The sequence below is a fragment of the Panthera pardus genome, unplaced genomic scaffold (genome assembly GCF_024362965.1).
Source record: "Panthera pardus isolate Hobbes unplaced genomic scaffold, ASM2436296v1 HiC_scaffold_24, whole genome shotgun sequence".
NCBI classification, from domain to species: Eukaryota; Metazoa; Chordata; class Mammalia; order Carnivora; family Felidae; genus Panthera; species Panthera pardus.
This window is the reverse complement of record NW_026526810.1, coordinates 103,238,616-103,263,744: the sequence shown is the minus strand read 5'-3', so window position 1 is coordinate 103,263,744 and position 25,129 is coordinate 103,238,616. Positions and strand designations below refer to the sequence as shown.

The 25,129-nt window shown below is 53.7% G+C and overlaps 1 protein-coding gene and 1 long non-coding RNA gene across 2 annotated transcripts; one reads left to right on the top strand and one right to left on the bottom strand.

The window, feature by feature from the left end:
- Positions 1-1,042: 1,042 nt before the first annotated feature.
- Positions 1,043-24,660, top strand: RAB15 (RAB15, member RAS oncogene family). Its single transcript, XM_053889501.1, has 7 exons — positions 1,043-1,601; positions 18,237-18,297; positions 19,040-19,121; positions 19,623-19,700; positions 20,376-20,465; positions 21,676-21,741; positions 21,926-24,660. Exons 1-7 carry the CDS (start codon positions 1,478-1,480, stop codon positions 22,082-22,084), a joined length of 660 nt encoding a protein of 219 aa, XP_053745476.1. The 5' UTR covers positions 1,043-1,477; the 3' UTR covers positions 22,085-24,660.
- Positions 10,389-22,016, bottom strand: LOC109268325 (uncharacterized). Its single transcript, XR_008417225.1, has 2 exons — positions 21,905-22,016; positions 10,389-10,845 (listed from the first exon to the last, which is right to left on the bottom strand). It is a non-coding gene; the product is annotated as an uncharacterized LOC109268325 (long non-coding RNA).
- Positions 24,661-25,129: the final 469 nt, after the last annotated feature.

The following is a 25,129-nucleotide window of genomic DNA, read 5'->3' as shown; positions in this document are numbered from 1 at the left end:
GTAACATGTGCAGGGTTGCAGACAGTGAGTGGCAGATCTGTGGCTGGAACCCAAGTGAGCCCAACTCCAGAGCCCCAGCATGCACCTGCAACCCAGCGTAAACCCAGTGAAGAGAAATACACCTGGAAATCTTAATGGAATTCACAGGGTCTATTTTCTTAACTTTTAATGTCAACAAAGTAGCTATCAGGTTCAGGAGTTTTTTCCTCTGTATTATAAATTTAGACACATTGCCTGAAATACAATTCTTGAAGTGAAGAAGATGGCTTTCCTTGACCTATTTCTGAAAAATACATTCTCTATCGAATACTCAGACACACACCTTTCATCATTTTTTAAAGACCTAATGGGTTGGGCTTGTTCACCCCTAATACCCTTTCTTAGGAATACACAATTTTGTAGACTCCAGAAAACATGTATTTGCCTCTTTCCGGCGCTAACACTTTCAGTGGTAGTAAATCGGTCTTGAAAGAGGCCCATTCATTCTTTGGTGCCGTTGGTATACACCAGCAGAAATATTTAGTGGTCTGAAATGATGGATTGGCGTCCTGAACACGTTACCCTAAGCAGCTTAAACCCAAAACAGATACTTTTGCCTGTACGAAGGATTGTGCATTCGGAAATGTTTTTATGATCATCTATCTTCTCTTCCTAGTGAAGAAGGTCAGCAGAAATCTTTACTCGTTTAAATTAAAACTGGGGTGAGGGGTTGGGGGCGGGAGGGCACAATCACACAGGGTTACGGGGAAGCCAGATGTCAGACACAGAATTCTGGCAACACGGTCGAGTGTTCCTGGAGACGGTGCCTTCAAGAATAGACGGGTGTTTGAATGCAGACCCTGATCGAGGCCTTCAGACCCGGGGCGAGGCCAAGCAGAGGCCAAGCAGAGGCCAACTCTGCTCCCCCCTCCCCCGACCCGGGAAGGGGTGGGGTACCGGGGTTGGGGTTAGCGGGGCCAGATTCGGGATGGGATTTGGGGAGAAGTGATGATACTCGGAAGCCGAGTTTGGTAGAGGTGGGCTGGGTGGGAGCTCACCCCAACTCCCGCATTTAGAACAGCCGCACTGTTTCCCTCGGGTCCCACTGTTTACCGTGGGTGGGACGGGGCTGGGCTGCAGCCCCGGCCGCGCACCCTCCGGCGGAGGAGCGCGCCCGCCTCGCCCCCGCCCGCCCCAGCCGCGGGGTCGCCGCGCTCCGGCGCGCGCTCCCCGCCCCCTCTCCCGAGACGCGGGCGGCGACAGCGGCGCAGGGGAAGGGGCGGGCGGGGGCCGCCGTCGTTCTCTCCTCCCACCCGCGCTCCCGCCGCGCAGCGCTCCCCGGCCCGGAGCGAGCGGGCGAGGCCGGCGCGGGGGCCGGCCCGGCTTCCTCCTCGCCGCCCGCGGCCGTCCCCGGGCGGGCGCGCGCCGCGATGGCAGCGGCCGAGCGGGGCTGAGCCCGCCGCCCGCCCGCAGCCCCCGGCCCGCGCCGGCCCCAGCCATGGCGAAGCAGTACGATGTGCTGTTCCGGTTGCTGCTGATCGGGGACTCCGGGGTGGGCAAGACCTGCCTGCTGTGCCGCTTCACCGACAACGAGTTCCACTCCTCGCACATCTCCACCATCGGTAAGGGGCGGTGGCCGGAGTGGGGGAGGCCACCCTCCCCACCGCCGCCGCTGGGCCGGGCGGCCCCCCTGCCCCAGCCCGGGAGAACTGGCCGCCTCCCCGGCTAGAGGCGTTGGCGCGGGAGGCCAGGACCAGGGGAGAGATCCCGGTGAAGGGCCACCGCCTGGGGACTTGAGCCTCGGGTCCTGGAGGTGAGGGCGTCCCTGCTGTTGCCCGTGATTAGGGATAGGTTCTCCAGCCTTGCGCTAGGGAGCCTTCTCATCGGAGCCGAGACCACCGGGGCGAGTGTAGGCCTGGGGACCCCGAGCTGGGGCAGCGAGAATCGCAGCCACTGAAATGACTTCCCCACACCCGCAGGTGGAGAGGGGGAGGGGAAGTAAAGCCTGTGCTCCGGAAGAGGGGTTCAGGGTGGGGAGCCGCGTCACTGAGTCACTGGGTACCCTCCGTTCAGGGGCGACCCAATGTGGAGCCTGGCGGGGAAGACAGGAGGAAGGGAGGGGCCAAAGGGATTGAGTTTCCAGAGCACAGTTGTGAAGGTAAGCCACAAGGTGGGACACCTGGAGGAGGGCGTACGTTCGTTCGGTGAGCGTGTTTGCGTGTGGAAGGGGCACTTTTTAGCCAGCTCCAGAAAAACGTTTGGATGAAGATATGTTTTGAAGGAGGCCGAGGAGGAGAAGAATGTCAGGATTACTGGTCCACACCTGGGGATCACATGGCTGGCAGGACCCACCTTACAGTACATCTCTGATCTGGCAGTGCCAGATCCTGTGCTTAGAGGGACAAGACCTGGTGGCTTCCCAGACACGACTGTTCTGGGAGGGAGGGAGTGGCCTCCCCTCTGAGGGAGTTTCTGCGCCTTGGGCCTTGAGGGGCCTCTCCTCTGGGAGGTCTGAGTTGAGGCAATTCCACCACAGCTAGCAGCTTTCCCCCCTTCCGTGGGAGAGGGCCCCAGCACTCAGCTCTCACTTGAAGCTTCCACCCCGACCCTCCCAACACACGTTCCTTGCCGGGAGAGAGGAGGGAGCAGGTAGAGCCAGGAGGCACAGAGCCTTGTGGTGAAGAGGCCGGCTTTGTTGTCACATGGACCTGGAGACCTCACTTTGGGACAATGTGACCTTGAATACCACTTAAGCTTCTGAGCTTGGTGCTTCTTATCTGTAGAATGGGAGTGATAACGGTCCCTACCTCCTGAGGTGTTGTAAGGGTTGAATGAGATCATGTTTGTAAGAGCACTTAGCACAAACTTGGACACAGGTGATGCTAGGTGTTACTGTTGTCATTGTCCTTGAGCTCGCAGGGTCTCATCCTCTCTTTGCTTCACTATCTTCAAGGGACCTAGGGTGAGGGAACAGATAACATCCTTCTTTCTCGGGGGCTGTGAGGCAGGCTCCTAAGAGTTCTGGAGCGTGGGCTGGGCCACTGCTGGGATGAGAGATATCTCAGAGGGATGGGCGGGGTACTGGAAGCCAAGGGAGGGCTGCATGCCTCTAGGGAAGGCTCAGGGCAGAGGAGGCATTGGGGAAAGGCCTGGGAGTGAGCAAGGGAGGGGCTGAGGAACGTGATGGGATATGGGGACAGGTTGCAGGCTTGGGGACAAAAGGCAGGAGGTTAGCACTTAAAGAAACTTCCCGTGGCTATTTTTTAGATGGAGTTGGTGCCAGGAGCTGCTGAGCTATTTCAGAGGGCTGTGGGCTGCTGGGGGGCGGTCCCCAGACTTTGCCTGATGAGCAGTAGTTTGCACCCTGTGTCCTGGCCACATTTCAAGTCCTAGGAGTGGCCTATGTTTTTCCCTGGAGCACTTTATTCACCCACCCCATTCAGAAGCTCTTGGGCTCCTGCTCAGTGTTGTTAGGGGAGCTAGCCTCCCCTAGGAGACGTGTCCCCCTTTCCCACAGACACGTGGGAAATGAGGGAACTGATGTTTCAGAAGGTGACCCTTCTAAGGCTTATGTTTTCCTTAAGTCCCTTGCCCCCACATGGCTAATCAGCAGCCCTTCTCATGTCTCTTCCACCTCGTCTTCTCCCTTCTTAGACACCTCCTTCCTGCTAGATAGACAAATGTGCAGTTTCCCCACACAGGTCACAGGGACTTGCTCACAGTCCCCCTGGGGCCAACCACTTTGGAGGCAGAGATGAATCAGCAAACCGAGTGGGAGTCTCTCTGTGGCACACTCCCCACGCCACCTCCTCAAGGCCCTTGGTGTATTGACCTAAAACCCGAGCAGGTTCTCTCTTTGCTTCTGAGGGTTGGGTCTACCTTTTGCCAGGATGCAGTGGACTGTTTAGGAGTTTGGATTCCCTGGAAAAGAAAGAAACCTGTCTTTCTTCACACCAGTCTTTTAAAATCTGCCCACTGGGCATTCTTTTTGAAGCTAACCTAGGCACTTGTGAGATTCTACATCGTCTTGGGCATGTTTTTTCAGCATTAACTAAGACTTAGGGAGAGAGTTGGATGGTCAAGAAAAGCTTTCCCTTCAGTGATACAGAAAGTTTCCCATGGAGTTGGAAAGGGCAGCCAGGAGACAAATTAAGGAGCCAAGAAAATGGGTACTACCAATTCATATTCAGTAATTTGTCCATTCAGAAAAAATGCGTGTGTCCTGTAGCTGGGATCAGTGCTGGAGGCTCCAAGGTGAAGAATACACATCATCACTTCTCTCCCACTGCTCCTTGTCTGAGACACATTCTCATACCATGCTGGACCTTGATCTAGGCACCTTTTGCAGAGCTACTTTTGTGAATGGGGAAAATGAGGCATTTCACCAATTATTGCCAAGACAGAGTTCAGATTCTTGGATCGTGTGAATATCACCTAGGCTGGCACTTTTGTGATTTACTGTTTATGCCATTTACTGTCAGCCTGACTGACATTCCAGAGAAGGGCCTGCCAGGGAGCAGTGAAGAGACCTCCCAGGGAGGCCCTTCTTCTTTCTAGTCAGCAGGTGGCCTTGAGCTGGATGTGTGCCCCGAGCAAGCCTTTCCCTTTCCCGTGCAGCTGTGCCCACCCAGATGGGGGTCGTGTACCAGTGCACAGCTGATGCCTTAATGTCCTCTACTGTGTCCTCACCTGTTAAACTAATTAATTAAGGATTCACTACAAAGCACCATGCCAGGCATTTTAGAGACCTGTTCAGTCCACCTTTTCCTGCCCACAGAAGCCCTGAACCTAGCTGGGGAGACAGCACACAGGCAAAAAGAGGTCTGGCCACAATGAAATCTGGAAGCACTTGATGAAGCACTCGTCAAATGTCAGGGATCAGTTATGATCATTGTTACTGTTAACCAAGGTCTTGCGGGCATTATCAGCAACTAAATATCGATGCGAGGGTACAGGAGACAGGCAGTGGCTGGTGAGGGGACCGTGAGTGCTACCACTATTACAGAGGTGCTAGAGGAGGCCAGATGAAGAGGCCCTGCTTGACTAGAAGCTGCAGGGAAGGCTCTAGAAGGAGGGAGGCTGAGGCCAGCCCTTGCAGCGTGGGCTGCTTTTCAGTTCCTGGAGAGGAAGGAGCAGATGGAGTAGAGACGACAGAGGTGGGAATTCAGTGGGTGTTCATGGGATTCTGGGCAGTCTGGCTGGAACCGAAGGGAATTTTTAGGGGAAGAGTGACAACATTCCTCCGTTTATTTTCCTGTCTCCCAGACCATACTTTAAGTGCCTTGAAGGTGAAACCAAATCTCATTCCTCTTTATTTTCGTGGTCCTAGTACAGGGCCAGACTGGAACTTTGTAAATGTTGAATGAATGGATGAATGAGGGCAGAGAGTACTGAGGGCCTGGCTGAGGAGGTGGGGCTTGGGCCTTCACAGTGGCAGAGGTGTCTGAGCCAGGGAATGACATGGTGAAAAGGGCCCTCGGGATACTGGCTGGGAGAGAGAGTTGAGACCTGCAGCAAGGAAACCAGTCAGGGGCGGTGGTGGGTGGTGCCAGCGAGGGGCCCTCCCAGCTCCTTCTCTCTGCCAGACTCCCTTCCTGTGACACTCCTGCCAAACCGCACACCATCTCCTGCCCTCCTTTCCCTCCAGGAGTGGAGAGTCCTTTGAACCAGTCAACTGGCAACTTCTGAAAGGGCCTCATGTGGTCGGTGCTGCCCGCCCAGGCAGGGAGCCGGTATCATCTCCTACATGACACCTACGTGTGGTGGGGCCCTTGGGTTCCTTTCTGCATTGGTGGCCGGGAGTGCCGTGTAAGCCACTAATCAAGCTGAAGGGGCGGGCCTTCTGTTTGGTTTTCCGCCTCCCACCCTTGGTCTTCCCCAAGTACATGGGTCACATGGTCTCTGGACCTTTTTGTTTTAAAGGCCACCTGGGTTCCAAGGTGGCTGCCCCGTGATTTTCCAGTTTGACTGGTTGAACCACCCACCGCTGTGGCCTCAGGGCTGATTCCTCAGGCGGGCTTGACTGCTGCAGGATCCCCTTTCTTGGAAGTTCGGTTTGAACTGGCTTGGGCTGCCTGGGGCCAGGGCTGTGGGTGACTGAAAGGGAGGGAGAGGGCTGGGGAAGACATGGCGGGGGGGAGGGGGGGGCGGGGCGGTGCAGGGGCATGGAACCTAACAAACATGGGACAGTTGCTTGGGCACTCAGGGGTCCCCACACCACAAGGAGCCTGGACCTGTAGGGACCGGGGAGGGCTGGGGTGTGTCTGTGTGCCTCACTGCAGGGGAGGGCAGGAAGGGGAGAGCAGCCCAGGGCCGAACAGAAAGAACTCTGACAGGCATGAGCGTCCCCATGGCCTTGCTAGGTTCTGCCACCTTCAGACACTTATTCCACATCTTTTTCCTTAGTCTCCACATCTGTGAATTGAAGAGAGTAACAGAATCTTTCTTAAAGGTCATTGTGAAGATTACAGAGGCTAATGGATCTAAAGCACTTGGCAGAGCTGACAATAAAATGGTGGCTGATTATATGATTATTACCATTATTATTCTTATTATTTGTTATTCCTAGCTCATGAGAAAGTTGTCAAGATTAATATGCTGCCAGTAATGTGCTTTGAGGCCATCCTCTTTGCCACTCACCGCATTCAGGGGTTTGGGCACTGTTGACTGAACACTAGGTGCCTGTGAGGGGCTGGGGATACAGCAGTGAACAAACAGGAGACAGGGCCTCGGCTCATTCCCTGGGGTCACAGGAGTAGGCTCTGGGTTTCATCGCTGCTTCCATGCCAGCCCCCCGCCCCCCCCACCCCCACCCCTTGCCCCAGCAGCTCCAGGCTCTGGGAAGGAAGAGTGAGTTGGTGAGGAAGGAGGTGGGGAGGTGGGGAGGTCAGGAGACAGGTGGCCTGAGAGGACAGCAGAAGGGCTCTGCCTCAAGGCTTGGGCCTCTGCCTGGTATCACCCTGCCTCAGGCCCCCATTCCACACACCCCGTCCCCCAAGAATGTGATCCCTGAGAACAGCTCTGAAACCCTCAGAGGCTTTCCTTTCAGCTGCTCTGCACATCTGTGCCACCTTGCCGGCTCTGCAGAACCACCCCCAGCTTTGAGGGCCCTGGTTCCTGCCCCCTCCCCCTCCTCCTCTTCTCCTCCGTCCTACCCCGCTCCCCAGACAGCTTGGTGATGAGCTGTGTAGCATGAAAGTCGATATTTGGCCATTACCCTTCTATCCTGATTGCCAGTTCTTCTCAGAGTGCCTTCTTCTGTAATCTAATATTTGTGCCTGTTTCCCTGTAAAACTGCCAATTTTCTGCACAGGCCTCTGACCTCTTGTTGGCTCTCCTGCCTGGGCAGTGTGCTTTGTCGGGGGTGGGAGGCACAAAGCTTCCTGGACATTTAATTCCTCCCACTGAGGAGGAGAGGATTAATCATCAGCCTCCTGTTTTACAACAGGGGAAACTGAGGCCCCGAGAAAAGCGATGGCCCACATCTTGAGTGCAGGCCGCCCAGACTTGAAACACCTCTTCTGCAGTTGGCTTATCCCAGAAGACCCTTGCACAGCCCGCCAAGGGTTGGCTGTCTCCAGTGAGCCAGACCTGTGCCTCCCCCACCCACCGAGGGCTCCGGGATGGAACCATGTTCATGCCCCTGCTGTTGGCCAAGTCTGCCTCCTTGTCGTGACCCTCTGGGGAACTGTCAGGGGTGAGGATTGAGGAGTCTGGCTGGGGGACCTTTGAGAGTGAGATCTAAGGGTTGCCCTCACATTACTATTTTGATAATAGATTTCCTGAGAACTGTGACTGGGGCCCCATAATCTACAGAGAAGGCTGACAGTTGGCTTCCAAATGTGGGTTGTTCCCTGATTGCTTTGCCCTTATTAAAACTTGTTCTCGCTGATCTTATCTCCTGGAATGTACCGAACTTCATTCATTCACTCATTTATTTACTCACGCACACGTTCATTTTTTTCTCTCCTGTATTCAGTTTTGTTGACTAATATGTATTATTATATCTGCTTTCTGCCAGGCAATGAGAATATGAAATGAATAAGATGCTGTGCTGCCCTCTGGGAGCTCAGAGTACAGACAGTTGGGAAGTCAGGCATCCAAACAGACAAGCAGTATGCAAAAGCCATGTCAAAATGCTTTGGAATCACAGGTGATAAATTCCTCCTGAGTTGGTTGGTAAAGGCTTCACAGAAGAAGTGACATTTGAGTGGTTTCTTCAAGACTAAGTAGGGTTCCCCAGGGGGCCAGGGGTGGGGGAGGAGGTGCTGTGGAAAACACCTCACGTGGGGCTTCTACTCTTCTGCCTGGCTGAGCTCACTGGTGGTGGCCAGACCATGATTGTACCAACTTCAGTTCCACCACATCCTTGCTAGGAGTTTCCTTCGCTGGCTCTGTGTGAAGGCAGACACATCTGGAGGCCTTGGCCCCTGTAAGATGTTTGCTCCTGAGGCTCCCAGCCCCCGTTTTTTTCTCTGGGAACCTTCTGCTGCCCGTCAACATGGCCCTGCCTAGGAAGAGGCTCAGGAGGGCGGAGGGGTGAGTGCTCAGTAGCCTGGCAGATATTGGCTACCTCAGCTGTGCCCACTGACCATTCAGCAGCAGGCTCTGGGAGGCAAGGCCAGGTCAGGGGTCTGCCAGAGGGGAGCAGGACAGGGTTGGCTGGAGCACACAGCTCATGTCACAGAGGCCCTATGTAGGTTTGTGCACATGGCAGCGGGAAGGGCAAGGGCTAGGGAACTGCTGTGTCTCGAGCACCTGCTCAGTGCCCCTACCATGTGCACAGGAGCAGTGGACTTTACACACATGAGCCATTCAGTATAGAGATCTCATCATAAAGTGGGGTGAGGAGTCCCCAAGTTGGCCTTGTTAGCGTTTGAGAAGTTTCTTGGTACATTCTTCAGGTTAGATCCTATGTGCATGTGCACACAGGTGTACATGTGAGGCTGGGTCCCCATGAGATCCCAGAGCAGGGAACGGCCTTGCTGTGTTTTCCCCCTTTATAACAAAGAAAATAATAATGGGGCTCCCTCTTCATTTTCTCTTCTGAGGAACTTCTATTTTGACTGAAGTGTGTACCTGCCTGGGGCCCCCGGTCCCTCAGATCTCTGTTGTGTTGGTCTCTTGTCACACAGGGGTCAGCTCAAATGTCACTTGCTTTAAAAGGTCTTCACTGAGGAGCACCTGGGTGGCTCAGTTGGTTAAACATCTGACTTTGGTTCAGGTCATGATCTCACAGTCTGAGTTTGAGCCCCGCGTCGGGCTCTGTACTAATAGCTCGGAGCCTGGAGCCTGCTTGGGATTCTGCGTCCCCCTCTCTCTCTGCCCTTCCCCCACTCACACTCTGTCTCTCTTTCTCTCCCTCTCAAAAAGTAAATAAACATTAAAAAAAAAAAAAAGTCTTCACTGACCAGCCAATCTAAAGCAGCCTGCACATGGGTCTCCTCACTCTGTGCTCCATTATTCTGCTCCTGCCTCTTAACATCACTCTGAAAGTATTTATTAGTTGGCTTCCTTATTATCTGTTCTTCCTCCCTAGAATAGAAGCTTCCTGAAGACAAGGATTTATCTGTATCATTCACTGCTGTGTCTTCTAGTACCTAGCTCCTGGCACATAGTAGGCATTCAATACCCATTTGTTTGAGTGAATGCATAAATGAATGCATGCATGCATTTTCTTCCGGAGGAAGTTGTAAGTAGTATTGGTGTCTTGGGACTCATACAATGGGAAACTCACTATGCTGCATGTGTGTCTGGGACTGAGAGAAGAGGGGGAGAATTCTGCAAGGGGTGAGCTGCTTCCAGCAGCGCCTAGCTTTTCCGCTCAGATACGTGTCCTGGGGGGAGCTCAGACATAGCAGGGAGCAAGGAAGCGTGAGCGGGGTCCTCCTTGGTGAATACAGAGACGAGAGATTGGGATCTTCGACTGAGGTCAGTATTGCCTGTCACTCAGAGTCACTGGGGGTGTCAAATGGCTGCTGGAGCGACCTTCCAGGGCCATCTCACTGCTGGGGGCTCTGGAATAGAGAGTTCCTAGGGCTCAGGCACTGGGAACATGCATCCCTTCCCAGCCTTGTGGGACCCTGTGTTCGACTGGGAAGCACTTCTACACGATGACGGCCCCTGGGGTTCTGGGCCCTGGGTTTCCAAAGATCGGTCCTTCAAGATTTGATGTGAAGGTGGTAGCCTTTAGAGTTGTTCTGGTCCCCATATCACCTCTGATTACATTGAGGGAGTGTGTGTGTGTGTGTGTGTGTGTGTGTGTGTGTGCACGTTTGTTCATGTCTTTGAAAAGAAAGGAGGGATAGAGTATCATTCTAAAATCTGCAGACTTTCTTGCAGGTGGCATCTGAATCAGAGCCACTGACTCAATGTCCTGGAGGTTAAAACATGGCCTTGGAGTTAGAGGATCAGGATTCTGACTGCCAAAGACCAGGGCTGCCTCTTTTATTTCTGCTTCCCATCCCTCCCAGAGTAAGACAGTGCAAATGCTGAGTAATGCATTTGCCCAGAGAGCCTGGTGCACCTCCCCAGGATGAGGCCAGCATGAGGGGACCATCAGTCTGCAATTGGGTAAGAGGAGGAAGTCAGGTGGTGGCGTGTGGTCCAGCAGACAGCGAGGCTGTGTCCCTAGAGGGAAGGAAGGAGAACGCAGCAAGTGGCAGGTTTGGGGCAAAGATGCTCTCCCCACTCCCCTCACCCACCTGGTGTGACATTGGTGTGCCAAGAGCCTTTGTCTTGACTCTTCTCTTGAGATTTGTCTCTTAGGTCACCTTCTGTATCATTCTCCCCCATTTGTCCCCTTACGTGTCACTCAGGGGGAAGATGGCGTCATTGGTCTCTTGCTATTACGGGTCTTCTCTGTTGCTGAGAGAAGGGGGTTTTCAGATGGGGATTATTCTGATGCCTTGTCTGGAGTGGCAAAGTCAGGCAGCCATCACCCCCTTCCCGCCCCCGCAGGGTCTGCCTTTCCCTAAAGCTTGTTTTGGGGTTGTTCAGGGTGACCTCTTTGGAGGTGACCTCCTGCCACAGCCCCGTGAGCTCCACATGTCCAGCACATGCTGGTTTCCTGTCGAGGAGGGGCTGGGGGCCTTCCTGAGCCTTGGGCTTGGTAACTGGAGCCACCCTGGCTCCAGGGATTGGGTGTCTGCCTTGGGTTTCAGGTGTATTAAGTTGTTCCTGTTGTGGCATCTCATTGCTAATGAAAAGGCTCAAGTCACGCTGCGGGTCTTTTGGGCTGTGGTTGATCACAGTGATAACATTTGGCATCCAGAAGCGCCTTATTTCCACTTGAAACATGTGGCCCTTGGCAGGCAGGTAGGCTGGCACCTGATGTTAACCCATGAGGTGCTGGCCTGCCAATACGCGCACCTCCTGACTTTGCCAGAATTTAGGTGGTAGGCAGACTCGGGAGCCATCCGGGCTCCGTGGTGGGTGGCATTTTCTCTTTTTGTTGGAACACTGTGGCTTAGTGCTGGCCCCTTGTCCCACCTCCTGCCCCACTCTCCTTCCTCTCCCAACATGAGCCCAGAGCTCCTTCTGTTCCCCACACTGTGCCCCTGGGCTCCATGCTCTCCTCATTCCCTAGGGAACTGATAGCTTCTACAGCTAACATTCATAAAACTCTATGGGTCAGGCCCTGTGTTACTGGCTTTACACCTTCTCTCACAATAATCACAGAAACTCTCTGACACGAGGGATTGTCATTCCCGTTTTGCAGGTGAAGAAACAGCATAGAGAGATTAAGAAGCTTTCCTGAGAACACACAGGTAATGAGTGGGAAAGGCAAGATCGGAACCAAACTCTGACCACACCAGTGTATTCTGACTGACCACGCCCCTGTTCCTCCCTTCCTCCGAGCTTCCCAGCGCTCTCTTTGGAGGCAGGTGGTTATGGGAAGGAGTGTTCTTTCCCCTGAATGTGCCCCGTTCCCTTCTTTCCACAGTCTTCATGGCCCCTCACTGCTAGACCGAGGGGGCAGTAAGCTCGCCCCCCCCCGGGTCTAGCAGTTCACCACCCATGGTGAACCATCTCCCCTGTCCTGTCCCTTAGTCCTATCCCAGCCCCCAGTACTCAGAGGCCAGCTTTGCCCCTCCTCCTGTTCTCTGACAGCAGCCCTGTCACTGTGCTCCAGGGCTCCGGGTGTGGCCTGACAGTCTCTGAGGGTTGCTGCTGGAGAAGCAGAGGCTGTTCAGACAGGGACACAGCAGGAAGAGCCAGAGGCCATCGATGTAGTGAGGGCAACACTGTCCACGGTCCTAGGCGGCAGTCACTTAGCTGAGGAGCTTTTCTTGCCAATGTCCGTGACGCATGCACATGGCAGGACACACGTCCCTGCTCTTGAGCCACAGGCGCCCATCCTCCTCATGCTCCCTGGGGCAGGAGGATGCCACTCATGGAATTACTACTTTATGTCCGGCACTCTGCTGGAGTGGAGGCAGAGAGATTTTAAAAACAAACAATTTATTGTCAAATGCAGAATATACTGTCTTCCCCTTAGGTACTTTGCATCTAGTTGGGGCTGGAAGACAAAAAATAAGCAGCAACAAGCACGGAATTTGGGGGGCGTTTTCCTCCCGGCCCTATTGTTGAAACATCTTGCCTGCTTGCCTTGGGGGCAGGGGCGCTTTCAGGCTTCGCTAGGAAAGGGGGATGTGCTCTGAGGGTTCCCGTGGGCTGGAAGGCGGGGTCTGTGCCAGGATCCAGCACCCCAGCCCCCACTCTGGCCAGTGTGCTCTGTCTCGAGGCATCTCTGCTTCTCTGCACATCTGCCTCATGTTCCTCTAGTTGCCAACTGACCAATCCTATCTGCACCATCTGGAGGGGGCTGGTTTGATCGGCTTAGCCAGATTCCCTTGTCGCTGTTGGCCAGGTCACCTTGGGGGTCACCAGCAAGCCCACCGATGGGCCTCCTTTGGTCAGACACCCACCTCTGGTCCGGTTAGGAACTGCTTGTCCACAGAGAGCACACTGCACCCAGCCCTGCGTCCCTGCAGAGGCTTTGGGCTGGGCGGTTCTGGCCGGAAAGGGATGCTGGGTGTGGCAGCCACCACGACTGGCATCTCTGAGATGCTGAATAAGAATGATGAGCTTCACCTCGTGCTTTAGGCACTTGGTTGGCAGAGGGCCCCCATCTCCCTGACTTTCTCGTCCGGGGCTCCCGGTGTTCCCAAGAACATCTGCCGGAGCTGCGTGGAAGCGGTGTGCTTGTTTCTTCACACTACAGTGTTCCCTGGGCCTGGGAAAGGAAGCCAGCTCTCCTGTAGGGACAGTGATGTGGCACCGTGCAGGGTGATGCGTCTGGGCTTAGCGCAGTCCTCAACCGTGTCAAGGAACAGGGGTGTCCTGAAAATAGGTTTGGGCAGGCTTGCTCCACGAGTGCCCAGGGCCTCACTTCCAGATGCCTCATAATAGAACAGGTACGGGGGGCATGCCAGGGTGTGACAGAAAAGGCAGTACGATTCTGCAGCCACTGGTCAAGGGAGCAGTGGGTGGGTGTTAGGAGGCCAGTTTTCCGGTTCTGGCTCAGCCACAGGGTGTGGGAGCATGAGGACGTTATGTGGCTACTCTGTGCCTATGGTAGTAATCACCGCTCTTACCTGCCTCTCAGGGCTGGCACGAGAATTAAGGGCTCTGGATTCCCTAGCTAATGGGTGTGCAATGATCATAAGTGTCATTATGAGCCTTGGGTGTGGCTCTGCCTAGAGATGGGCTAGACAGTGGTTGTCAAACTTTAGTGTGTCTAAAATTTAGCAGGTCTGGGTGCACCTGGAGAATTGCATTTCTGATAAGCTCCCTGATGATGTTGATGCCGCTGGCCCCTGGATTAGCAAGGGCAATGGGGTAGTAAGGGACTAGACCATGTAACCGTTTCCACACCAAAGGCTCTCTGGGTTTGTTTTCCTGGCTGCTCTCCAGGAAGCTGTTATTCTGCAGAGGGATGAGAGAACGACCTCCTACTATGCGCACGACCTCCTACTATGTGCACGTGCTTCACATCCACTGCCTAATTCGTATCCCACAACAGCTCTTAGGAGGCCAGTGGTATTGTCATTCTACAGGTAAGAAAACTGAAGCTCAGAGAAATAGAAAGTTGCCCAAAGTCACACAGCCAGTGCCAGAATCAGGATTTAGACCCAAGTCTTTCTGATTCCAACACTAGTGGATAGCTCTTTCACTATATCGTAGCTCAAACTTTCCTCTAAAAATCACCCATTACCCAGTTAAAAATATACGTTTCCGGGCCTTGCTCTCTGAGTCTCATTCAGTGGGTCTAGACAAGTCAAGGTAGCGGCATTTAAAAAAAAAACAAAAAAAACACCCCAGGTGATTCTAAGGCTGAGCACCTGCAAAGCACACCTGGAGAATGGGAGAACACCCGTGCTGCCTCACCTGACCCTTCAGGTGCAAAGCGTTAGTCCAAATCTCAAACTTCAGGATGTGTTAGAATACCTGGAGAGCTTGTTGAACTACAGATTCGAGGGCCCCCCACCCACAGAGTTTCTGATTCCACAGATCTGAGGTGGAACTCAAGAATTTGCATTTTCCAACAAGTCCCAGCTGATGCCGATGCTACGGGTCTGGGGACCACACCTTGAGAACCACTGTCTAGAAGCCGGCTTTCGAAAGTGTGATCCATGGGCCAATAGCATCGGCCTCACTTGGAAGTTTAATCCAGCATCTCGGGCCTCACCTCACAGCTACCGAATCAGAGTCTGCATTTTAACACAATCCCCACGTGATCTGCGTGCACCTTAGAGTTTGAGACGTGCTGCCCTAGAGGACCCGGAATGAGGACACACAGGGGATGGAGGTGGATGGAGAGTATTTCTCCTCCACATAGAGTTTGGAGATCAGCAAAGAGGGGCCAAACTGTTAGGATGAGCACCCAGAGGGGGCTGATGAGGAGCTGAGAGGTGAGGCTTGGGAAGGACAGAGGACTCTTTCCCCAAGGAAGATAGAACAGAGGCACACTCTGAAGAAATGAGGTAGGCCTCAGGAATGGCTTCATAAAGCAGCATTCATCTTGCCCCTGGAGAGTGGAGAAGAAGTTCTGTGGAGTGCATGGCACCAAGGAGGGGGGGCTAGGGGGCTGAAGCCTTCCGCGAAGGGACAGTGGCTGCCAGGCAAGTGATGGGTGAACCCACCTCCGTATAAACGGGTGCCGAGCAGCTATGAGGGCCCCGCTAAGGTGGGAAAGCAGAGGTCTGTGAGTGACCCAACAAAGCCAGTGATTTGAGTGCCCCGCAGTGCTCAGCAGCAGAGAAAACCAGTAGCCACACGGGGTGGAGGGGCCACGCATGGGCACCGTCATGGCAGGCCAGGGGATGATTGGAGGGTGGACACAGTGGGAGGTCCAGGCTATGGGACCAGAGAGAGTAGAAAGAATAAATTCCACTAGAAGATCACTGAGCAGTTCATCTTCTTTAAATTAAAAAAATAAAAATAAAAAGGGGCGGGTGGGTGAGTGAGGAAGATCCCTCAAAAGGACTAGACTTCCTGTTTCTTCCTTAGTGCATATGAATAGCCAAAATTGAAGCATTTCGCTTCTCTGAACTCCACAAATCTTACTGGGTGGTCAGGAGGACCTAGGTTGTGAGACGATGGGGGTAGGGATGCTGTGGGCCCCCAGCACTCCTCAGCCTCGGTCCCTGGCCATGCAGCTAAGAAGTGAGGGAAGCTGGAGAAGGAATCCAAGCCCAGGGCTCACTCCCAGGATAGCTGCGTCTTCGTGTCAGTGCTGCCTCTTCTAACAGCTGCTCACATTCTCACACAGTGTCCTCCTGCCCGGCTGAGCCGGGGACCCACAGCTCAAGGACCTACAGAGAAACCAGTACGGTACAGTTAAGTCCTCTGTGTTTAGTCAGTACACAACTCTCGTTCCCCGAGAAGAGTGCTAGGGGTAGTCAGGGCTCTGACATCAAACAGGCCTGCCAATTTCTACCACCTGCTGTGCTGACCTTGGGCTATTTATCTTACCTCTCCGGGCCTTTGTTTCCTTTCCACTAAGCTCTGTAAGGTTAGAGACCATTTGTCTTTTTTTTTTACCACTCTGTCTGCACCTAGCACTGTGCAGGGCAAGGGCACATAGTAAGTTCCCTTCTCTCTCCCTCTCTGGTACCTTGTGACCACTTTGCACAAGGCACTGTCCTTGGCCAGGCTTGCTGGGCTAGCATGAGCTGGTTTGATTGTAAAATGAACAAAATTGCCGGGTCCTCCTGCGAAGCAGGCACTACACCATGAAAGAGCAAGAATTTCCTGATTCCCTTCCATGCCAGGGATGGCGAGAAGCAAATTCTTGACAACTGTTTGTCTGGGGAGGCGTGGCATGCCACTGCCCCCACCGAGGCCAGGTGCCCTCCACCCTCGCTTTCTCAGCACACTTGGAAGAATGGCTGCCAGACATTGCCCATTTGGAAAAGTACAGCTCAATAGATATGAATCAGCTTGGGCAGGCGGAAAATGATTCACGTCTGACCAACTTGATTCAGTTTGGGCTGTCCATTCTGGATCTTTTTCTCTCCTCTAGTTAAATGATGATTGGCCTCGATGGTGAGAGGGAAGGGCCTGAATGTAATCTGCCTGTGTTTGTGGAAGCCTGGGGACAGGCTGGAGGAGGGGAGAAACATTCCCATTGGTTAAGAAGTAATGCCGAGGGGGAATAGCGGCGGTGTTGGGGACTCTGGTACCTCTCGGGTCTTTGGGGCTGTGTCTTTGGTGACTGCTGTCCCTCTGGAACTCTGCCTTTACCGTGTTCTCCATCGGAAAACTGGTTAATGGTGCCCATTCCTGACCTGTCTCCAGGGAGCACACAAAGACTTAAGCTTAATTAACCTACTAGATACAGCTCTTGAATCACCGGGCACAGTTAGGGCTGGGAAGAAGCATGGTGATAAAAACGTCTCCCTCATCCCTGTCATCTCTCAGACTCAAGCCTGTGTGCTGGTGCTGCTGACTCCTGCAAGTGTCCCCAAATGTTTCTGCCTTGGGCTGGTTTGCCAAATGCCTTGTTTCCTGTGTCTTGTGGCAGCTTAGCTCCTCAAGCCCTTGGGCAGATGAGCCTGAGAACCCTATTTGTCCTCCCCTCCCTCCCCCAGTGACATGCTGTGGCACTGCCTCTTCCCCTGGTCACTGGTAGTCATTTATAAGCACCCATTATGGATCAGGACTGTACAAGGTTATGATGATAACTGTAGTCAATTGAATAGCTGCCAGGTGCCAGGCACCGTGTCTCATCTGGTCTTCTCAGCCACCTTCTGAGATGACTGGGAATGTCGCCATTTTACTGATGAGGAAATGGAGGCTCAGAGAAGAAAGGTGTCCAAAGTCATAGCTATGAGTTAAGTGGCCAGAGTCAGGATTCAAGCTCAGGCCTGACTTCAAAGCCCATGCTCCTTCTAAATAAAGAAGTAAACAACAATGCCTCCTCCAGTAAGTGGGGCTAGTCAACAGCAGATCCACCAGGCCTTGGTGGGACTTTGCTAGGTGCCGAGGGCTGTATACACAGTCCTCTCTCTCCAGGGTCTGTATGCCTTCCCCACATTTGTGACAGCACCACATTCCCTCCTGGTTATTAATAAGCAGAGAGGGGCACCTGGGTGGCTCAGTAGGTTAAGCATCCGACTTCAGCTCAGGTCATGATCTTGAGGTTCATGGGTTCAAGCCTGGCATCGAGCTCTGTGCTGACAACTCAGGACCTGGAGCTTGCTTCGGATTCTGTGTCTCCCTTTCTCTCTCTCTGCCCCTCCCCTGTTCATGCTCTCTCTCTCTCTCTCTCTCTCAAAAATAAATAAAGATTAAAAAAATTAGGCAGAGGAAGAAAAAAAAATAAGAGGCAAATTAGGTGGGTTGCTATTCCTAGGCATTAGAGTTCCAGGGAGGATAAGTAAATACCTGCAGTTCTCTCCAGAAGGATAAATAGGAAGACTTCATACTGAGGAGAGCGAGACACATTTGGGGGCTGAGCGAGGCAGCGATGGAGTGGACTCCCCCATACTCACTCTGCCTCCTCCTGCACTGCCTCACCCCTTTACCCATGGCAACTCTCATGTCAAGGAGGAAGGGAAGCTCCATTCAAAGCCCTGGATACTTTCTCAGCCCTGGTCAATTTTTGGTTCAGGAAGTCCCTCCTCATTTCATGCCACTCTTTCTGCCAAATTAAGCCATAGGAAATCCCTTCCAGTGTGAGTGCCCTGGGCCTTTACCATTCAGGTCTCAGTGGTACCCTTCATAACTTCCTTGCTCTCTTCCTTTCCCAGGCGTGGATTTTAAGATGAAGACCATAGAGGTAGATGGCATCAAAGTGCGGATACAGATTTGGTGAGTTGAGTAGGGGGAGGAGATGCGGGAGGAGAGCCCCAGGCTTCCACTGCCATGTGTAGAAATCCCAAGGCTGCATCTGGGATAACTGGCCACCTCTTCTGTGGAGAGAAGCAGATGTCGCAAAGCCCATCTCTTGCTCCTAGGAGCCTTAATCTCTTTTTCTTAAGAAACCTTATGAGATTGGCCACAAATCACCAAGGGGCAGGAATTAGAAGGAATTGGCAAACTAACCGGTGTGGCTTTGTTTTCCAAAAAGGCTTTGCCCTTGGGCCATGCTGCAGTGTGGTAGGAGGGAGGGCTACCTGGGACCCTGGGGAGAGAGCTCCATCTAGCATGGTGCAGTTCCCACCAGTAGCCACAGGGGGGCCGCTGTGGCTCTCTGGCCTGACGCTCCTGCAAGCCTGGCCTTTGCCAGCCTTTGGAGCTGCCTCCAGGTTGAGAAGGGTACATGTGTCCACCCTGTCTGAACACAACGGCCAAATTCTACAGAGTTGTCCAAGGCCCAGTTATGTTTGACGCTCCTGGCGTAGCTGTAGTTGACAAGACCCCATCAGCCCTGTCAGCACCAGATAATCAGGCCTCTCTCCCGCAGGGTCAGATATGCTCAGACCCCCTTGGGGATCCAAGCTCCTCTGATACTTCACCCTGTAGCTCCCCAGTTTTTCCTGCAAGGGCACAGGGTCTCCCAGCTCCTGTTCCTCCCTTCCCCCTCTGGTTCCATGGTCCCTGCTCCTCTGAGGGACTGGCTTTCTACTACAGGGACACAGCGGGGGCAGGAGAGATATCAGACCATCACAAAGCAGTACTATCGACGGGCCCAGGTGAGCCACCATTTTCAGGGTTTGGAGGTGGGACGCTGCCATCCACACTCCCCACTCTGGGTGTTTGAGATATTTATGTCACTGACTCCCAAAATAGGGCCCTCAGATCGCCTGCTGGCAAGGGCAGTCTCAGGCAGTCTTGCGATTATTCATTGATCATTCATTCAATTATTAGTTATTCTCTGACCACACACTACAGGCAAGTCCCCCACCGTCATCCCCAGCTTCCACCCTCCACCCTGGGCCAAAGACCCCAGTCAGGATATTTGGTTCCTTCCCACCTCAGAGAGTTCCGTGATAGGCCTAAGGTGCAATAGCTTTCGGGGTATGAGAGAGAAGGAGAAGTTTCTGGGTGCTGAGGGATCCTCAGTATGCTAAGCAGGGAGAAGGGAGAGTGGGACCCAGCATTTAAGGTACCACACCTGCTTCTGGCCCCATGACTGTGCACGGTCTCTGTGTGCATCTACCTCCCCCATTTCTCTCTCCTTCTCTCTCTCTCAGGGGATATTTTTAGTCTACGACATTAGCAGCGAGCGCTCTTACCAGCACATCATGAAGTGGGTCAGTGATGTGGATGAGGTAGGAGATGCTGCCTCATCGTTGGGGGCGGGGGAGGGGCACCTCAGAGGGGAAGGCAGAGCGAGGGCCAGATGGGAAGGGCCGAGGCTCTCAGGGTTGGTGAGCAAACACCCCCAGGAAACCTTGCCTTCCACGGCCCTGGATGAAGACCTCTGGGTGAGTAAGAAATGGGGAAGGAGCCCAAGCTGCCATGCCATCCATGCTCTGTGCCCAGCCAGGACTCCATGGCTGTTTCGTCCTTGGAAATGAGTTAGGCCAAAGCCTACCCTGTGACCAGCTTCCTTCCTGAAATCGTGAGACTGGGGTTCTAGTCCTGGCTCTGGAGCCTCGGGCAAGCCATTTGAACTCTCTGAGTCCCCAGTTCTTCATCAGTAGAATGAGGGGCTGGACTTAAGTGCAATGCCCTTGCCAGTTCAGATACCAGTTGTCCAACTCCAGGAAGCACCAGTAGTAGTCAGAGTGCCTCCTACTCTAAGCTGTCCCCATAACAGCCCTCCGGGACCCCCGGGGTCGGCCGTGGCACTTGGGAAATCCTTGCACCTGCACCCCATCAGCCTGCTCTGTCCCTAGGGCTCTTCAGCTTGGTGCTGGTATAGAGGCCAAGAGACTGTAGGGTGGGGAGATAGGAGGGAAAGGCAGCATTCACTGGCAGTTCTGCTTGTCCTTTGTCCCTAGTATGCACCGGAAGGTGTCCAGAAGATCCTCATAGGGAATAAGGCCGATGAAGAGCAGAAGCGGCAGGTGGGAAGAGAGCAAGGGCAGCAGGTAAGTGGAGCGAGCTGGCCGAACCCATCCCTTGGGTCTTCTGCCGCCTTCCGGGGCCAGTCCTGAGGGCTGGGACCCAAGATTCTGTGCCTGTCATCAGGCACCCTGGCACTTTCCAAAGTTCCCTAAGGCACTAGGGGAGTTGCCATCCTTGAGAATTTGCTTTCTGCCCTTCAGGACTGATTTGGGGTCCACCCTGAAACAAAGACCATCCAAAAACAAAGACTGTCCACCTCTAAGTGCCCCAGAGCAGGATTACCCTCTGCTAAAGAGATCACCCCAATGTTCATGGTGAGGAAGGGCTTCAGGTCGCTGGCTTCTCCAGCAGCATCCAGGCATGGCTACCATGCATCCCACCCCATCCTTCTGTTGGAAAGGCATCCCACCCCGTCCTTCTATTGGAAAGGAGTAGGAAGGAAAATGAGGGAATGCAGGGCCCACGGTCAGAGAGAAGCCATGGGGCAGAGAGGTCAGGAAGGTGGTGCCAGGGGAGACCGCCCTCCCAGAGCACAGAAGGATGGATACCACGGAGACGAGAGTCATCTACCTGCTCCAAGGGCCTCCAGAGCTTTTCTCTCCCTCTTTGCGTCCATAGCGCTTAAGAGAAAATGGATCTTTTGGTATGCAAAAATAACACGTGGTCGTTGAAAAATCTGAAAGTAGAAGCAAATCCTCCTAGAGCAGTATTTATCGAACACTGTATGCGTGGCCAGCGCTAAGCAAGTGCTTTGAGACGCATGACCCCTTTTAGTCATTCCGTGACTTTGGTTGAGAGACACCCTCTCCCCTCTTTAACAGATGGCAGAGCTGGGCTTAGAGATATATTTGTCCACAGTCGTACAGCTGCTGAGCGGCAGCGCTGGTGTCTAAGTCTGGGTCTGTTTGATCCCAAAGCCCGTGTTTTTTATTAATTTGACATCTTGCCCAAGATTTTGATATATTTGTCTCCTGACGTATGAGCTGTGTGCACCGGGGGCAGGGGTGTGTCTGCATGGAGGTGGGGAGTGCGGGAGGGTGTTTGTGGAACGTCTCCATGCTCCGCTAGCCTGTGTCTTAGAAGGAGCTCCGGTTGGTCTGAGAAGCGACCTACTGTGAGAAATTGTCACGACACAGCAGGGGCTATGAGGGCAATGGCAGAAGTATGTGCCAGGTGCTGTGGGCACCTCCCTTCCCTTACTGACTCCCTTTCAGGAATGTTCTTTTCTTGCAGCTGGCTAAAGAGTACGGCATGGACTTCTATGAAACAAGTGCCTGCACCAACCTCAACATTAAAGAGGTGAGCGCTCCGAAGCCCAGCTACCCTGCCTCTTGGGCTGAGTCCAGTAGAGTGGGGAGACGAGAGGAGGCAGCGGACAGGACGGGAGCCCGGGTCAGAGGAGCCCCCGCCCCTGGGACAGTTACAGGGCTGCCTGGGGAAGAGGAGGAGGAGCCCGACTAACCTGTGACCCTTGGTTTCCCAGTCTTTCACGCGGTTGACAGAGCTGGTGCTGCAGGCCCACAGGAAGGAGCTGGATGGTCTCCGGACACGTGCCAGCAATGAGTTGGCATTGGCCGAGCTGGAGGAGGATGAGGGCAAACCTGAGGGCCCAGCGAACTCTTCCAAAACCTGCTGGTGCTGAGGGTCCTGCGTGGAGCAGCCGCCAATCCCCCTCCCCTCAGGAGGCCTGTGGCAGACAGGGAGTCCGGGCTTTGCCCTGCTTCTCCTCTCACTCGGGTGACCCTGTGGAATACCAGTAGCTGCTACTCCCCTGCCTGGCCCTGAGAGCAGCCCCGCTGTCATCTTTGAGCAGCCTCTGCCCCCAGCCCCTCCAGCCTGGAGTGGCTCCCTTCAGCCTGTTTCCCTGCCACGGGCCTGCTATGAGCCCCCAGTACGCTACGGGCACTGTCTCACCGCCCCGAGCTCCCCGGACAGTGGCCCAGTCTGGAGTAAGGCCACTTTAAGGCCCCTTCTTTCTCAGTGCATCTTGCCTCCTCTCTGCTTTTTCTCTCTTCCTCCCACTTCTCTTTCTTGTCCCCTTCCCCTCCAGTGTGTTTTGTATCAAAGCCCCTCACACCTCTTTCCCTGTATGTCCTCCTGTGTGGCTGCTGGTGCAGCTTCTTTCTTTCCTTTCTCCCTAACCCTGTCCAAGGGAATGGACTCAGGCTCATGGGGATGTTCCATATTCTTCTTCTGGGAGAACCCCCCCTGCTTTGTGAAGGGGCCAAAGCCTACAGGGTACTTCTTCCTATCTTCCCTCCCCACCATCGCTTCTCATGCCATGGGCCTGCCTCACCAATGGTCTGGGGAAATGTACATCAAGGCAGGAAGGAGACGCCAACCTGGTGGTCCTCAAGACTGGGGCTGTCCCACCTTTCCCTGCCTGCCCCCCCCACCCCCCAGCTTGGGCCTTGCTTGGCCGCCTGCCCACCTGCCTCTTGGGGGAAGTGAGCTCAGAAGCAGGTGCTTCAGAGAAGAAAACAAAATGTTGTGGGGAGGCAGGGATAAAAAGTCACCTCCGTTCTCTACCTCCCGTGCCCCTTGTACGCAGTTTCTCCCCACCTGGGCTCCTGAATTTAAAGACATGCACCGAGGCCTCAGGGCACTGCAGGGGCAAGGAAAGCGGGGGGCCAGCGATATTGACAAGCAAACCACACACCCCCAGAAAGAGGAGTGCCTGGAGATGAAGGTCTAGCCCCTATATATCAGGTTAAAGCAAGGGGGAGGAGGCCAGAGACGGCATTGTGCACACCAGAGGGGAATATGGCAGGAGCAGGGCTCCCTGGGCCCCGGCTTCCCTTTCTGTGTAAGAAGGGCCTTTCCCCGCAACCCCCTGGCAAGTAGGAGGGGACATAACCACCCAACCCAGCCTTCAGCTCTCAAGGTTTTGCTGAGACTCAAAGTCTGTGGGAGAAGAGCTGTGACTTCATGGGGAGAGAGAAAGGAGGCCCTGGGTAGAAATGCTTGGTGCTGTTCTCTTCAGCCTTCCAGACAAAGTGCTCATCTTGCCCCTCTAGCTCCTGGAACAGGAGCCACCGGCACTGTGGCTACAGGAGGAGGGAAGTGGACTCCCTCCTCCAGAGCTCTTCATTCAGGAAGAAGTTCCTTTAACCCCACATGGCCCAAGAGTGGCTTGAAGGAGGTGCTTTAAAGAAGGAACAAGTCAGTTAGCAGCCCTAGTAGGGTTCCTCCCCACCTTCCCGAGGAGGAGGTTCATTCTTAAGCTACATATTAGCAGCATCACATGGCTAGGGCTGGAGCTAAGACAACACTGAACATTCATCAACTAAGGACCAAAGTTCAGGGCACACACAGGTGAAGGATTAAGAGCCCCACTTCCTTATGCCTCCCCCCCCCAAAAAAAAAAAAAAAAAAAAAAAAAAGTGGGGAAGAAATGACCAAACCTTTCCTTCTGACTCTTATCAGAGTAGGAGAGGGTAGCTCAGGATGTAGGGACAGGGATAGGTTAACCGTAGTGGAAGGAAAAGGAGGGCAGGAATAGTTATAAATTGTTAGCTGATGAGAAATTTAGATAAAGACTCTTTAGGATGAAGTCCTGACTATGGCTGGGATGCTTTCTTGAGGACTGACTCCTCAGGTGTTAGACACAGCATCACACTGGGGGCAGGGAGATGGTTATGCCAACCCACAGTGTGCCCTCTGCCAGGGACTTCAGGGCACTGGCTCCAACCTGGATCAGTATTGCAGCTTTCCCTGAGGATCAGGCAGAGCACCATTGCCTTTCTCTCCTAGCCCCCTTGGGACAGAGGGACTATATTTTTACTGTACACTAGGGGTTCTGGAAGGGAAAGCATAGGGTGGAGATTCTATGAACTGATGAGCCCCATCCCCAAGGGCCACAGCTGGGGAGAGGTATGGGAGCCAGAGGGTTGAACTTTTAGGGTGCAGCTTTGCTCACAAGGAATTGGAGTCGGCATCTCACCCCTAAACTTCTCCAGTCCAAGAGGTGGCCTGGGATCTGGCATCAGGCCCAGAGTTTTGCACAGGAACTTCTGCCTGTTTACTTACCACCTCTGCATCTGCTGTCTTGAGATTCAGCCCAGCCCCAGGCATTTCCACCTGCTCCAGAGCCCCCACCATCTCCCTGTGACGGGTGAACTTTGTGTACTGTGTCTCAGAACCAATATATGACTTGTGAGCAGGGTTCATCTATTTTAAACACAGATGTTTACAAAATAAAGAATATTTCAAACCAGAGGTATGGCTGCCTGTATGAGCCCCCGAGTAGTTTTCACCTGACCCTGTCAGATAAGGGGGAGAGGGAGAGGCAGTGCCAGTAAAAGAGGCTCCAGAACCGTATAAAGCAACAGTAGTAGAATGACAATGGAAGCAGCAGACCGTCATCTTCCTTATTGTACCTTTCCTGATGCCACCTGCCGGGGAGCCCAGCCATACCCGCAATGCTCTCTAGTGGGCCTACAGTGCAGAAATAAGATTGAGTCACTGGGAGGATGCTGAATATCTATGTCTGAAGGAGCCTTTAAAGCCAAGAACGTTCTCCTCTGTATGGGATGGACAGGAACAAGCCTTCCTGAAAGCATGAGGAGGGATTAAGTAATCTTTCAGAAGTTTGTCCTAGTCCTGTGATTGGATACTCCAAGGAAGCAAGGCAGACTGTGATCTTGGGGACCTGGGGGTGCCAAATACTATACTTTGGGGCACACAA